At 37.6% G+C, this 14,965-nt stretch overlaps 1 protein-coding gene across 3 annotated transcripts; it reads right to left on the bottom strand.

Moving 5' to 3' along the window:
• Positions 1 to 1,984: 1,984 nt before the first annotated feature.
• LOC110798300 (ABC transporter C family member 3-like) lies at positions 1,985 to 14,210 on the bottom strand. 3 transcript variants are annotated; one of them, XM_056842823.1, is made up of 9 exons: positions 11,686 to 14,202; positions 10,184 to 10,270; positions 9,456 to 10,085; positions 9,114 to 9,161; positions 4,845 to 5,139; positions 4,546 to 4,760; positions 3,828 to 4,133; positions 3,674 to 3,737; positions 1,985 to 3,288 (listed from the first exon to the last, which is right to left on the bottom strand). In XM_056842823.1, the coding sequence occupies exons 1-9, from the start codon at positions 14,062 to 14,064 to the stop codon at positions 2,930 to 2,932; spliced, it is 4,383 nt and encodes a 1,460-aa protein (XP_056698801.1). In that variant the 5' UTR covers positions 14,065 to 14,202; the 3' UTR covers positions 1,985 to 2,929. The 3 variants fall into 3 exon arrangements, 2 of the variants coding, with proteins under 2 accessions (XP_056698801.1, XP_021859169.2); XM_022003477.2 differs by having other exon boundaries at positions 9,114 to 9,278; positions 11,686 to 14,201; XR_008932307.1 differs by lacking the exons at positions 1,985 to 3,288; positions 3,674 to 3,737; positions 3,828 to 4,133; positions 4,546 to 4,760 and having other exon boundaries at positions 5,078 to 5,139; positions 9,114 to 9,184; positions 11,686 to 14,210.
• Between the last annotated feature and the right edge of the window lie 755 nt (positions 14,211 to 14,965).

Raw genomic sequence — 14,965 nt, 5'->3', positions numbered from 1 at the left:
ATAACGTCTATGGTAATGAAACATTTTCTCAAACTTGATGTTTTTCTTGATAGATTTGCATTCCCTCCAATACCACTCTCCAAATGGGGGTGGCAATGAAAATTGAGAAGAAAAATAGATTTTTTTGATTGAACTAACATTACCATGAGAATGTGTATTTATATTCCTTACACATTTAGTCATTTACACACAAATCCATTCCCATTCCCATTGACGCTATTTATGATCGGCTATCAACGTGAATGATTTTAGGGTGCGTTTGTATACACAGATTCATTTGAAATAGTGAAATACAATTTCTGGAATTGAATTGATGGAATTCAATTCCAAATTTGTGGCTGGGAAACATAAGAATTTCAAATTCATAATTTCAAATTCTAGTAAATTGTTTGGATGGAATTGAAATTTCAAATATGACATCTAATAAAACATAATAGGATCCAATCTAATATACCTAAAATGCTACCCGTCCATACATAATAAGATCCAATCTAATTTTTGATCATCCGGTAGGCTCTTGAGCATATCTAACTCATCATTCATACCATTAACGAATCGCTTGACCGCCCTTAAGACTGGCTGACGAGACAAACCTAGAACGCTAGACACCACATCGTATATATATCTCTTGGCTAGTTGGTCTTGGAGGATTTCGTGCCTTGAAAGATTCAGCAAAGCTACTAAGTACTAACCGTATCAGCAAGACGGTCTCTCTTGAACCTTTTGTTTGACTCTCCAGATGTTGTTTCGGAAGTACACCCACCTTCATTTTCAGTCTCCAGATTCATAATGTTGCTCTGCGCCTTCACCAATAGCTCTGTCCGAGGCAAATATTGTGCAAATATCTTCCCAATTGTCGATGCATTTGTTCTGGGGTACTTCCTGTCCAAATTAACAGCATTACACAAAATATGAATCATATTAGCATAAACAGTTAATCTGACACTACAAACACTGCTGAATTAGCTGAGCAGGCATACTTTATATTTTGCATTCATCATAGAATAGCTTCCTTAATTTAAAGAATCATTTATTTTTTTGGCGGTTGGATGTAATAGACTAAATTAAAATGACTCTTCCTTTCCATGAGGTAGAAGATGGTTGTCACGTTTTATATTTTGCATTCATAGAATAGCTTCCTTAATTTAAAGATTCATTTATTTTTTTGGCGGTTGGATGTAATAGACTAAATTAAAATGGCTCTTCCTTTCCATGAGGTAGAAGATGGTTGTCACGTTGTCGTCCCGTTGTCGCTTTTGGTCAATTTGAAACAACCTCTCTGCAATTGCAGGGGCAATGATACGTACGTTCGACCCCCTCTTACCCTGCTTCTTACGGGAGCCTCTTTGAGGCAATGGGGTAATGATAATGAATGATCATAGAATAGCTTCAACTGGAATCTATGTCCCGAATGCTAATTCAACATATGAAGTATTCAGTTCCAACAATATCCATCAGAGATTAAAAATTAAAAAGAAATTAAAAACAATACCAGTTGAAGCTAATTACACAAGGCATATCAAGTATCAACTAAACAACCCATTTCAATAAAAACTCATAACTTCAAGAGCAACAAGTACTTTAGAATAGACAAAACATACATCGTACTTGATAAAACAACAGCCCCCCTATTCTAAAGCTTCAAGTACTTTTCAGAACTCACTAGCTTCTTCAAAACTTCCAAACAGAGGAGGTAGGTATCAAATTTTAGTTTTTTCCAGCTTAAATGAATCAATACACATGCTTGAATAAAGACATACATGTAATCAAAATTCTAAAAATAAACAAGCTATCCAGCAAGACATACCACTTACCGTTCAAAGTCTCAAACTGATACATTACCTGTTTTTAATTTCATAACTACGCATAGGAAGATGGAAATTAGCAATCACAAAGAATGAATATCATAATATACCTGTTGTTTCGCACAAATCAAACCCTAAAAATCAAAATCGGAAAAAATGTGTTAATTAACACACAAAAATAAGAATAATTCATGTAATCATTTTATTAATCAAGAATTGACTGAAATCAAACCCTAAGAATACAAAATTTTGGGAAAAACAAACCCAAAAAAGGTTAGAAAATTGTACCTCCTCAAACAGAAGATCGATTCGCGTAGGAGAGAGTAAGAGAAGAACTGAGAGGTCATGAGACTGTGATTTTGGATTTGAAATACTAGTTATTCTAACGTAATTTCAAATTCCAATTTTAGGCTTTAATTCCTAAAATGCTTGGAATTGGGCCAAATTCAGTTCCAAATACTTTGCATTCCCAAACAGCTGACTTTGTCCAATTCCAACCTTTGAAATGGAATCCCTCTATCTAAACAGGCCATTAGAGTATTCTCATTCCCACCATTTATTACTGACCAAACGTGCGGTCAAGGACTACAATGACTTATATTGTGTGCAAGAAAAAAACAGAGCAACTAAACAGGAAAGAAAAGAGAGATAGGGTCAATGCAATTACCAGAAAGCTAGTAAGCTACCAATGTTGAAGCCCTGAATGGAAGTGTGTGTAGCAAGCTACCAATGTTGAAGCCCTGAATGGAAGTGTGTGTTAGTGTGTAGCAGAATGACTGATGCAGTGGGGAACCAGAAATTTTCATGAATCATGCATGAGGGGCATCGAGAATCCGAGATCAATTGTTTTACATCGTCTCAAAAATAATATTCTTTCAGAATTGGTTTGCTATCAACATCAAAATCTTCGCTCTTACATGCTACTACTTACCACCAACTATTAAGGATAGTTATCGTTTGTATATTGAAGTGAGAATTATCCTTAATACCAACACCACCACCACATAACTCTACTTGAACAGTTTTATTGAGTATACTGTATCAAACTTTATATTGCAATGAATTTCGCCATCATCTAGATATGCAAAGATGTTTTTTTTCCTTCTATGAATCCCCCTGTGGTATTAAGTTGCTTCCTCTGCATTCGAGTTTGCTCTTGTTGTATACTCTGTAACGAGTTTAGCAAACGAAGATGACTTGTTTTCAAGCAATTTCAGAGGAGAATCACATTCCTCAACAAGTCCATAGCTTAAAAGCACCACCATATCACTATCAATAACAGATGTAATCCTGTGTGCAACGATAATCACTGTTGAATCTGAGAAATGTTTTCTCAGTGTTTGCTGAATCAAGTTATCTGTTGCTGTGTCGACTGATGCAGTTGCTTCATCCAAAATCAATACTTTGCTTCTCTTAAGAAGAACACGGCCTAAACAAACAAGCTGTCTTTGCCCCATACTCCAATTCTCTCCATTCTCAGTGACTGAGATTTTGAAAAAAGAACCGCTGTAAGTGAAAAGTAGAAAACGGCCAACAAAAGGTCTTGCGCGCCCAAGTTGTTTATCCAGTTTTTTGTAACTTTTAATATGTTTTGATTAGCTTTTATATTATATAGAAGAAAGTTGTTAGATAAACATTTTAAAGGGTTAAACGATTAATTTTGCACATTATTAGTGATTTTGGAGAAATATTTTTTTATTAAAATGAAAAAATTTACCACTAAAAATAGACAACTTTTACTAGGGTAATTTTTAAGCATTTTGAGTCAACTTTTACTCCGGTGTACAATATTTATTGTACACCACTTGTAAATAAGAATTTGTGAACGGCCAAAATCAAAAAAAAAAAAAGTAAACGAAGGAACAAACCTATTGAATCAAGCTTCCCTTCTTTGTTTCTAACTTCATCTCCAAGTTGGCATTTATCAAGGGCCTAAAACAGTTAGATGATAATAATACATTAGTTTAGGGTGGAAAAGAGGATATAAATGGAGCAAAGTTGTGTACAAAATGTAAAATATACCTCCCAAATTTGTTCATCAGTGTATTCTTCAAGGGGATCCAAGTTGCTTCGGACAGTTCCTTCGAACATGGTAGGATCTTGTGGGATTATACTTAATCTGGTCCTTAAATCATGCAGTCCAATGGAAGATATGTCGATACCATCTAACATAATCTTCCCAACTGCAGGTTCAACAATGCGGAAAAGTGCTTGTATGAGGGTTGATTTACCACTTCCTGTCCTTCCTACAATGCCAGTCTTCTTCCTTCCTTGGAAAGTGCAAGTAATACCTCGTAACACAAGTGGCATGTGTGGAGCATAACGAATCTGTACATATCCACCACAATGTTAAAACCAACATGCATTAAGGTTTCGTTTGGTTTGGTGTAAAACGGTTTCGGTGCAAAATTATTTTCCAAGGAAAAACACAATTTCAAACTAGTTTTCATTTGTGTGGTTCCTTAAAAGAAAATGGGAGAAGATGGGGAAGATTGAGGGGAAGAAAGGAGAGGGGAGGTAAGGTGGAAAAGTGGTTTCCTCACTTTCAAATGGAAAAGGTTTTTCCACCATTGAGGGGGTTATGGAAAATAGTTCTCCATCCCTTCTCAAACCAAACAACGTAAACTGATTGAAAATGGGAAATTTGTTTTCCATGAGAACGTTTTACACCCTACCAAACGGAGGCTAAAAAAAACGACTTTTGTGTTTAAGTTTTAAAGTGAAGTGAAACTAAAATTACCTGAAGGTCTTGAACATTGACATCTCCAAGAGACGGCCAAGACGGAACTGGTCTATTTTCTTCTATAAAAAGTGGAGGTTCACTCGGGATACAAGTATACTGATAGATTCTCTCAACTGAGATGATTTTATTCTCCATATTACATAAATTCCAAATCAACGAGCCTTGTAGCATGTTAAGATTAAGCCCATATGTAACAGATAAACCAGCAATTCCTTCAAATATAGAGAACTGTATGTTAGAAGGTTTATGTTGTAAGCAGGAGGATATCAAGTAAGGAATGAAGTGGGCTCACATACCAGGATCAATCAATCCTACAGGAAAGGAGATCAAAAAGATCAATGAGGCAGCAAATGTAATTGAAGATAACATGTCCAAGCGAATGCAAAGCCATTCCATTGCAGCAGCATTGTAAAACTTTGGTCTTGAATATCCGTTTACTAGCTGGACACTTGTTTGACAAAACCTTGATTCTTGATCAAAGCTCCTAATAGTTGTTGCTCCAGATATAGTCTCGGCAAAATGCTGTATCACTGGAGCTTTAGTTACTCCAACCAATCTACAAAGTTCTCGTGCTGATGGTATGTAATATTGCTGCAGTATAATCAAACTCAAGATGTAATATAACGGGAATAAAGTACCTCGTGTATCTATACAACATGATTCTAAAAAAAAAAAAAAAATAATAATAAAATAGAAGAAATGGTCCATCTAACACGATCTTCCCATTAATCTAAGCTTATAGTATGAGTGTTTTCATTTTGAAACATAACCACACAATCCTCAATCAGGGACATGAGCAATCAATAACAGGCCGAGGAAACAGAGTTGTCCTCGTCGAGAGAATAAATGATAGCCAACAGAATGGTCTCATGAATCTATGAAGGTCACTTTCTCATTTCAAAAACTCAGAGAAACTCAGGGAAGACTCTTCTTTAAATGAACAGCAAGTTGTTCCCCTAGTAGCTTTTTACAGCCCCTAAACCATGTTTTTTTTTCCAATTATATATTTCTTAAAGTGAACCCAAGTACCTCTATTTATGTCAATGGTAAAAGCACACACAAGAATTTTAAATTTCTCGACCAAAAAATCGTAATCAAATTTTCAGTATTTGTGTTTATCATTTTGTAATGAACCCACTTAATGAGGCCCAAAAGAACAGACACAGCAGCAGACAGCAGACTGCAACCCAACAACACCAACAACACCAACAACACCAAGTGAAGCTGTTGCCACTACTTGACAAATAAAAGCAGCAGCAGCAGCAATTAATGTTGTACTTGTAAGTAGGAGAGAGCACAATAGTATAAGTAAAGTAGGAGAGGAAAGAGAAAGGGTGTGGAAAAATTAGTAAAGCTTAGGCTTTGGAGAGTGGTGACCTCAAGTCACTAACCCTTGGAGATTGGTGGCCTCAAGTCACTACTTTGGTACCTCAGTTTGGTGTTCTTCATCTTTCAATCAAATTAAACATATTTCTGCCCAAAATATTCAGTTCTTTACACTTGGTATCAGAGCGGTACAGTTCTGGGAGGGATTATTGATCTTACTTTTTTTTTTTTTGATTTTCACCAAAAAAAAAAAAAAAAAAAAAAGAGAAAAAGAAAAAGAATCAGCCATGGAGTTTGCTGGAAAACAGTCAGCACACTTGATGCAAAGGTGGATTCGTGATAAGTTTTCTTACATCATAAGCAAAAGAAATCAAGGGATTTCAGATTGCAAGGAGGAGCAGCGCATCCGACAAGAGCTTCAAATTCATGTGTTTGGTGGAAGAGATTCACATGTCTGGATTCCTCAAATGGAGGATTTTTTCGATTTTTTTCACTTAAATGAAGAAGACAAGTTTAAGGCTGCCATTATCGGACTCGATGGTGAAGCATTGCGATGGTTCGAAGGAGAACACAAGTTCCTGCCTTTCCATGGTTGGCAAGAATTGAAGGACCATGTATTGCGACGTTTTGGGTTATCACCACCTCCCTCGACACAAAATTTCAAAGAGAAAATGGAGGAGGAAATCAAGAAGTTTAAAGAAGATTTGAAGAAGATAATAGGTGAAGCATTCCTTCCACGAGAATTGAAGCGGATTCGGGAGGATCTTGGGGACGAAGATCAAGATCTAGTGGGGGAGAATTTCGAAACCAAGCCACAAATTGTGGAGGTAATGCAAGAGAAAATGGAGATTGAGAAAAGTAGATCTGGGAGATTGTTACCAGAATTTGGAGATGGAGGTGTTCCTTGGGTTTTTTATGTTGATGGTTCAGAAATTTTTGTCGACGGAAACAACCACAGTGGCGAAAATGTTTTCGAGAGCGGTGGTGCCTGGGGGAGCAGATTGGGCGGAGGACCAGGCTGTGCTAGGTATGGTAGAGTAGGTGGATATGTTGGTGTTTTGGTAGGCAGACCAACTGTACAAGGATTTGAGCGTGGCGGTGCTGGAGGTTGCGGATCTGGTGGTGGTCCAGGTCTTCTCGTGGGTGGCTGCCGCAGTGGTGTTCAGTTCGTGAACGGAGTTGGTAAAGTCAACTACTTGCCACCAAAGTTTGGTGGAAGACAAGGTGATTTTTCAAATGGGTACACTGGTGGAGGTGGCTTGGTCATAAGTGGGCAAGGTCTTTTCGCTGGCGGTCTGACTGGTGGTGGAGCAATTCTATGTCGGTGGAGCTTGCAGAAGAGGTTTCCAGAAAATGAAGTGTCTGGGAGAAGCTTCAGTGTGTTACTCTTTGGCTTGGAGAAGAAGATAACTTTAGAGGATGGTGAAAGTAAGGGCAAATGGGTAAATTGTGGGCAAGGTGACATAAGAAAGGGTCATGTAAGGTTGGTGAAGATACGTGAAGAGGGTGAAAAAGTTGGGGAAAATCCACAATAGATTACTAAGGGCAACTCTGTAATCAACCAGGCAGAAGACAAGCTGGCAACCCCTCCTTCACAAATTAATCTCTTTTTGATTAATGAGACAGAGCCCACCTTTAAGGCCCAAAATTCTAAACCTACTTTCTCTACTCTTCATTTATCTAATCAACCCAGCCCAATTTTCATCAAACTTACCCAACCCTTTACTTTTAAAACCAATCACTTTCCTGGTTACAACCCAAAACCTTTCAATCAAAACTTATTTCAGCACATGAGAAGCATGACCACTTCCACTCTCACCTTGACTTCACCACATGACAACTTTTTACTTCCCCATGACAACCTGATCATTTTTCTTGCAACACTTAACAAAGAAGAGCTTGAGCGTCAATGGAAACTGGGCGTCAATTTAAGAAAACTGAATGGCATTGACCATTGCTACCGAGGCCGTGAATTCTCAGCTAATTATTACCCACCTTGAGGACAAGGTGGAAGTTTAGGGGGTCGGTATTGTAATGAACCCACTTAATGAGGCCCAAAAGAACAGACACAGCAGCAGACAGCAGACTGCAACCCAACAACACCAACAACACCAACAACACCAAGTGAAGCTGTTGCCACTACTTGACAAATAAAAGCAGCAGCAGCAGCAATTAATGTTGTACTTGTAAGTAGGAGAGAGCACAATAGTATAAGTAAAGTAGGAGAGGAAAGAGAAAGGGTGTGGAAAAATTAGTAAAGCTTAGGCTTTGGAGAGTGGTGACCTCAAGTCACTAACCCTTGGAGATTGGTGGCCTCAAGTCACTACTTTGGTACCTCAGTTTGGTGTTCTTCATCTTTCAATCAAATTAAACATATTTCTGCCCAAAATATTCAGTTCTTTACACATTTTTTATGTTTTCGTTGCCCGTTTCCATTCCCATGCAATACACCTGCCAGGGCTGCCAACCGTGGCATTAACCAATGTGCTTCCTGGTGACAAATTGACAATTCTATTTCCTTAATAATCCAACATCTGATACCTTTTTATCAGAATTTTTAAACAGTACTCGCCTAAGGTTAATCAAGGAAAAAGGACAACATAAGAGAGATAAACAAAAAACTTTTGATCTCGCTAACATAGAGAAAACTTGTTGGCATCTAGTTGCAGCAGCTGTCCACTCTTACCCCACCACCCACCCACAACCTCCCCACCTCATACTCGGTTATGTCAGCAAGGGGCAGCAAATCGGGAAAAGAAATTGATTTTCAATTGAGTATCAAATGATTGTGCCTGTACTGCAGTAGCTGCAGCTCAATCTTCGCATTTCAGCTGATATTCACAAACTAGATAATGCTTGTAGAAGGTTAATACTAGAACGCTGATCCTAAGCAGTATAGTTTAACAACAAACCTAATGCTTTGTAGAATATTGATTTGTTTAGTAACGACAGGAGATTATTAACTAAATGATATATTTTCCATTCGGACTTTTTGGAGTCAAGATGTTGTGGCAACGAATACAAATATCACTAACACTGGAGCTAGGTTCTGAGAGGAAAAAGACTTGAGAAAATCATTTAGTAAATTGTTGAGATATACTGCATGAAAAACCACAGTTTCAACACAAAGCTCCTGAACAACCCCAAAGCAAGTTCCAATTAAGCATAACAACAAGGGTGCAAAGCTCATCTGATTTCACGTCAAAAAAAAAAAAAAAAACACAGATCATCAGATTTACCTGATACCATAGAGAGATTGCAATAACAGGGATGAAAATCACGAAAACCTGCCATGCAACCATTGACATCACTGCAATAATTCCCAAAAGTTGTATCAAAGAGAATGCGAAAGCACCAACTTGAGATGGAATGCTCAAATCCACAGCACTCTGGTCCGTAGATGCCTGAATCATGACATGGAACTATAATGTCGCAGCAAATGCTGTATGAAACTTATTTCTGTTTAGGGAAATCTCGTTATATTTTCTACCTTCCTATTCTTCTTCTACCATCAATTTTCAAAAAAATTCTCGAAAATAAATGCAATATGACAAAGGATAAGCAGGGGAAGTGTAAAGTACCCGATTCAGAATCCGCCCACTTGGGGTAGCATCAAAAAATGACATTGGGGCGCGGAATATACAAGAGTGCATCTTAGTAAAAAGTGAAGTAGCAGTCTTATATGCAACAGTCATAAGGAGACTTGCCCTTGCTAAGATACAAAAGGCACTTCCAACGGACAAAGCAACATACACCATTATTAAAGTTTTATCATCAACTGTAGGTTTGGCATCAGGCGAGACAGGAGTTGCCCAAGCCATCCAATAATTGCTTAAAATTTGAAGAGTCTGGAAAAGTATCTGAGCTAACAATATGAAGGGTATCAAAGCACCTCCATATGCTGTTGTGATATATTTCCAATAGACTGAAAGTCCAACTCTACCTTTCTCTCTTTCTTCCTCTTGAACAAGTTGTCCCTTAATCCCTGCCGTGTCATCAGCTTTTCCATCCTCACCAACATTGCTCCCCTCTTCTAAGGGTTTTGTACCACTATATTCCTCATGAAATGTCGGCTTTATCATTCCAGGCTCAACTGAATCAAGTGCAGATAAGGCTTCTTCGTGTGCTCCTACAAGTTCCATGAAGTCTGTTCCTGAAGCAAGAATAGCATTGTACTTTCCTGCTTGCAATATTCTCCCATTTTTCATGACCTTTAAATGATATATGTGTTAGAAAGCAATCAAAAGTTGATTTAAAATACAATGGCATCGAATAGAGAAAGAAGCAAAATTTTTTAAAAAAATCTCACCAAGATTAAATCTGCAGCAGGTAAGAATTCCACTTGGTGTGTGACATATATCACAGTCTTGGATTCTAATAATCCAAGCAGACATTCCTGCAAGGGAATCCATGCAAATACACAAATTAACTAGCATTATAGGTGTTGTAAATCAGGCAGTTCCCAATAAGTTATGATCTCTGGGACAAGAAAGTAACTAGAGAATGGAAAGGGAAATTGGCAAAATGAAATTCACTATTGAAAACAAGAGATTCTAAACAGGACAACATATTTGAAGCTTGCACATGTAATGTGTACAATAAGCCTGAATCTCAGCTTTCCACACACTGCATCTGCAGACTCAGACAGTCAGACCTTAAGAATGCACATTTAAAACAATTGTGAGTCAGCACTTCTGATTGCTTAGACATGTACATAGATCAAGAAGCAGAATCAAACGTGCACGACGGATGGCCAGTATCACAATGGCATAGGTAGTAGCCTGCAGCTATTACTGTAATACCCTCATACACTCTCAACATAACATTAACTCTAAGGGCATGCTTGGATTGAGGGTAATGGATTAGGGGGTAATAAAAGTCAAACCTACTTTAATAGATGAAAAAATGAAGGTAAATTAAGGTGGTTGCAAGGAGGGTGATGTGGTGGTGTTATAATGAGAAGTCGTGGTGTTATGAGCAGAAGGGAGGAAGGGGAATGTTATTACTCCCAAATGAGAGTAATAATTACCCTAGGGGGATGGTGGGTAACTATTACCCCGATAATGAGAGTAATTATTCCCCTCTTCCTTTTCTTTTCTTATTACCAACACTAGCTTGTTCACTTTACCACTACTTCATCCCCTTATCATCACCTCCAATCACCTTTATTAGTTTTGACTTTTTTTTTTGTAAGCAAGTAAGAATTATATTGCAATCCAAACACCCGTTTACAACCAAGAGTTAACTGGCGCCACAAACCATCTAGGAGGGACCATGGAAACAGCCAGAGAACAACAAAACTACAAGGCTAACAACTTAGAGCAGCAAAAAACCAGGGAAAACCTTAGTGACATATACTGTCAAACCAAGTTTTATCCTCTGCACTAATCCTAGAATTTACAACTGTAATTCTATATCGAATATCCCTCTTTACATTTTTTTTTTACAAAATTATCTACACCCAAAATTAGTTTGACTTTTACTACCTCCTTAATGCATTACACTTAATCCAAGCATGCCCTAACAGTGATCATTATGTAAAATATCTATCATTAGGAATTGTTAGAATAGGAAATATTCTAGTGCATAGCTATTGTGTGAATATATCATGCATTTTCTTGTTAATACTGTGTTTCGATAAGGACTCTCCATCTCTTGGTATAAATTGAAGGGAATATACAATTCCTAAGTGTCCTAACTTAAGGAGATTTACACCATCTAACAGGAATCGTGTGAATATTCTCTTGTATCAGTACAAAGAAAATGGATCAAAATAGAATATATGATATGCTAAAGGAAAAAAGATAATACCTTGAAGAGATGACTACCAGTGTGAGCATCAACAGCACTAAAAGGATCATCAAACAGATATATGTCAGCATCTTGGTATAAAGCACGAGCAATTTGCATCCTTTGCTTCTGACCACCACTCAAATTAATACCCCTCTCACCAATAACTGTCTGGTCTCCAAAAGACAAGATTTCGAGATCCTTTTTCAAGGAACATGCCTCTAAAACCCTGTCATATCTTTCATGATCCATTTTCTGACCAAACAAAATATTATCAACTATCTTGCCACTCTGAATCCAAGGGGATTGTGGAACATAAGCCTTGGACCCACTCAACCGTAAAGATCCAGAGATCTTTGGTACTTCTCCCAAAATACAAGAGAGTAGGCTTGACTTTCCGGAACCAACTGTACCGCAAACTGCCACCCTCATACCATGTTGAACTCTAAGATTTATGTCTTTCAATGTAGGGCTTGGGGAAGATGGGTCCCAGCCAAAATTTCCTTCATTTATCTCAACTGCTACTTCAGAAGAAGCTCTAGGAATTTTCTCTATAGTATCAGGTTCCAAGTCATCAAGACAAAGAAAAGAGGCAATTCTATCAAGGGAAACTTTTGTCTGAATTATCATAGAGATTGTGTCTGGTAGATTGTAAATGGGTTCCTGAAGAATCCTAAATGTTGCAAGTGCAGTTAAAATCTTCCCTGACTCGAGAGGGATACCCATGATAATACATGTCCCAAAAGTTATAACAGACACAAATGTTGGAGCACCCCAGAAAACAAAAGTTGTTGCTGCTGAAGTATAAAGGAACTTCTTCAACCAACCATTTTCAGCGTTCCTTAGTTCAACAATCTTAGACAAGAATTTCATCTCCCATGCTTGAAGTTTCAGAATTCTCATGTTCTTCAATACCTCAGATGTAGCCTTCATCCTCTTATCTTTCGATTCCATAAGCTTTTCCTGATACTTCTCAAGCACAGTTGACAAAGGAAAATTGGCCAACATGATGATCACGGTTGCAATAAGTGCAGCAATTGCTGCAACCCCTAGACTTTTATACAAGAGAAGCAAAGCCAATGCAACTTTAAGTATGACCATCCATGGATCATGCATATACCAACTAAAGTCATCAATTCTCTCAGCATCAACAGACATGAGATTGATCATCTCCCCACTCGTATGACCTTGCTTCGACCGACAAGAGAGGGTCAATGCCTTATTATAGATGCTCTCTATAAGCACAGCTTTTGCCCTTATACCAACTACTTGAAGCCTAAAGAACCAATGTCTCCGAGAAAGGCATTCCACAAGCTTTGAAACGAAGAATGCAGAAACAAGTACATAGCCCTGGTTTTTGAATTCCCTTTTCCCATTAAGGTATTGGACAAAGGTGTCAATGAGGTAGGGGCCAACATAAGAAGCTAATGTCTTAATGAGGCAAAGGCAAGCCGTCAATACAATATCGACCCATGTCGTTAAGATCAAAGACCTCACAAGGCTCATACTAGTCACCTTCTTATCACTGCCATTTCTAGAAGACTCCATACAATTTCTAAAAATCATATGGGATTCACTAACATCATCTTTACCCGAAAGTGACGGAACATCCTCAAGGTCCAAAGTTTTCTTATACCCTTTGGTGATTAAAGATCCTACCCAAGTGAAAGTTAGGTTACTTAACAACCCAGCATTCAAATAAGGACTAATTGTTTCACTCCCCTCACTCTTACTCGATTCTACTCTACCATTACCATTAACATTGCCATTACCATTACCATCCAAAAAGGGCTCTTGAAGATCACTATCCTCACTAGTAACCTTCCCAAAAATCCCAACACAACAAAGAAAAATCCCTGACATAACATACACAACATCAGACACCAAAACTTGAATTGGCAAACTTTGCTTCCCCCTAAATTGGACAATGTCTACCACAAGGCAATAACAAGAAACAACAAGATAAAAACCCCACCAAATTCTCAATAAAATGGGGAGGTTTACCCCATTTGAGCGGTTAATAAATTGTGTATGCAAGTAAATAGAAACTAACAACCAAACAAACACCCTCAATGTTAAATCTAAGAGGGTAACTAGGTATTCATCTAACCAACCATTTCTATACCAATAGAAGCAATTTAAGCAAAACAAAGGTAGATTATATAAAGAAAGAGCTAAAGAAGGCAAGAAAGCAGGTTTATAATACCAAAAGTTTCTATCTTTGGAGTGTTCATTCTCAACTCTTCGGAATAATTTGTATACCCATGCAAAAATTAGACCAAATAATAGGATTAAGTGTATGAAAACAGAGGATTCTCTCAAAAAGATTGGATTTTGAAGGAAATCAATAGGTGGGTATTTTAATGGAGAGAGGAAATGTGAAATTGATGAAATACCCATGTTAATTTAGATTTAGTGGAATTTGTTCAGTGAAAAAATATGAGAGAGAGAGATTGAAAAACTGGGGTTTTGTTAAGTTTGTTAGAGTGGAGAAGTTGAGAAGTTTGCACAACCAAGAACCCAGAGAGTGGGAAAGAACCGTCGACCAGAATGTCACAATAGTGTTTTCAATCGGTCAAACCCTTTACCGTAACGTTTCTAATACGAGATCTCGAATTTTACTGTATCTGTTATTCTGGATTAGACTTATCTGTTTTTGGCCTATTTTCTAATTATATTCTGTAATCTGTACTCTTCAGTCTTCAAGATCAATAAACCTTTCCTCCCCTACTTGTTAACGTAGTTAACTCATTATTATTAGTGTTAAATTTCATTTGCATCCGTTATAATACAGAAAATTCACACAACCTAAATAAATCCAATAAAATACTAAAAATTCAGGGGCGGAGAAAAGGGTTTTAGGGTAACAAGAAATTGTGTTTTCGTTCTATATGGTGGCATGGTGCCTTAAAAGGTGAATGTTAACTCGTGCGGTAAAGGGATATGCATTGGAACAAGTTATTCATAGGAAGAATAGACACCTTAGCCTTTGTGCCTTTGGTTCATAGGTAAGGACTAAGGAGGGCCACTCAATAAGCCAAACAACATGCAACATTTCCACTACATGGAGGTCAAGGATAGTTGCCGCCAAGGATGAAAGTCTAGGCATGGGCCTTTGAAAAGTAGTCTCAAACTCCCGTGATATTTCCTACTTTTTCACAGGTTTTAGAGGAGTGATTCCCCTCGATATTATTCAAATAACGTTAAATTCCTAAAATATGACGCTTTATAACATATTTTCCATCATATTGTACATGTTAGCATGGAAAAAGAAAAATAATATTTTTCTCGGTTCAGTATA

Source organism: Spinacia oleracea, chromosome 4 (assembly GCF_020520425.1).
Source record: "Spinacia oleracea cultivar Varoflay chromosome 4, BTI_SOV_V1, whole genome shotgun sequence".
NCBI lineage: Eukaryota > Viridiplantae > Streptophyta > Magnoliopsida > Caryophyllales > Amaranthaceae > Spinacia > Spinacia oleracea.
This window is presented reverse-complemented; position numbering and strand designations above follow the sequence as displayed.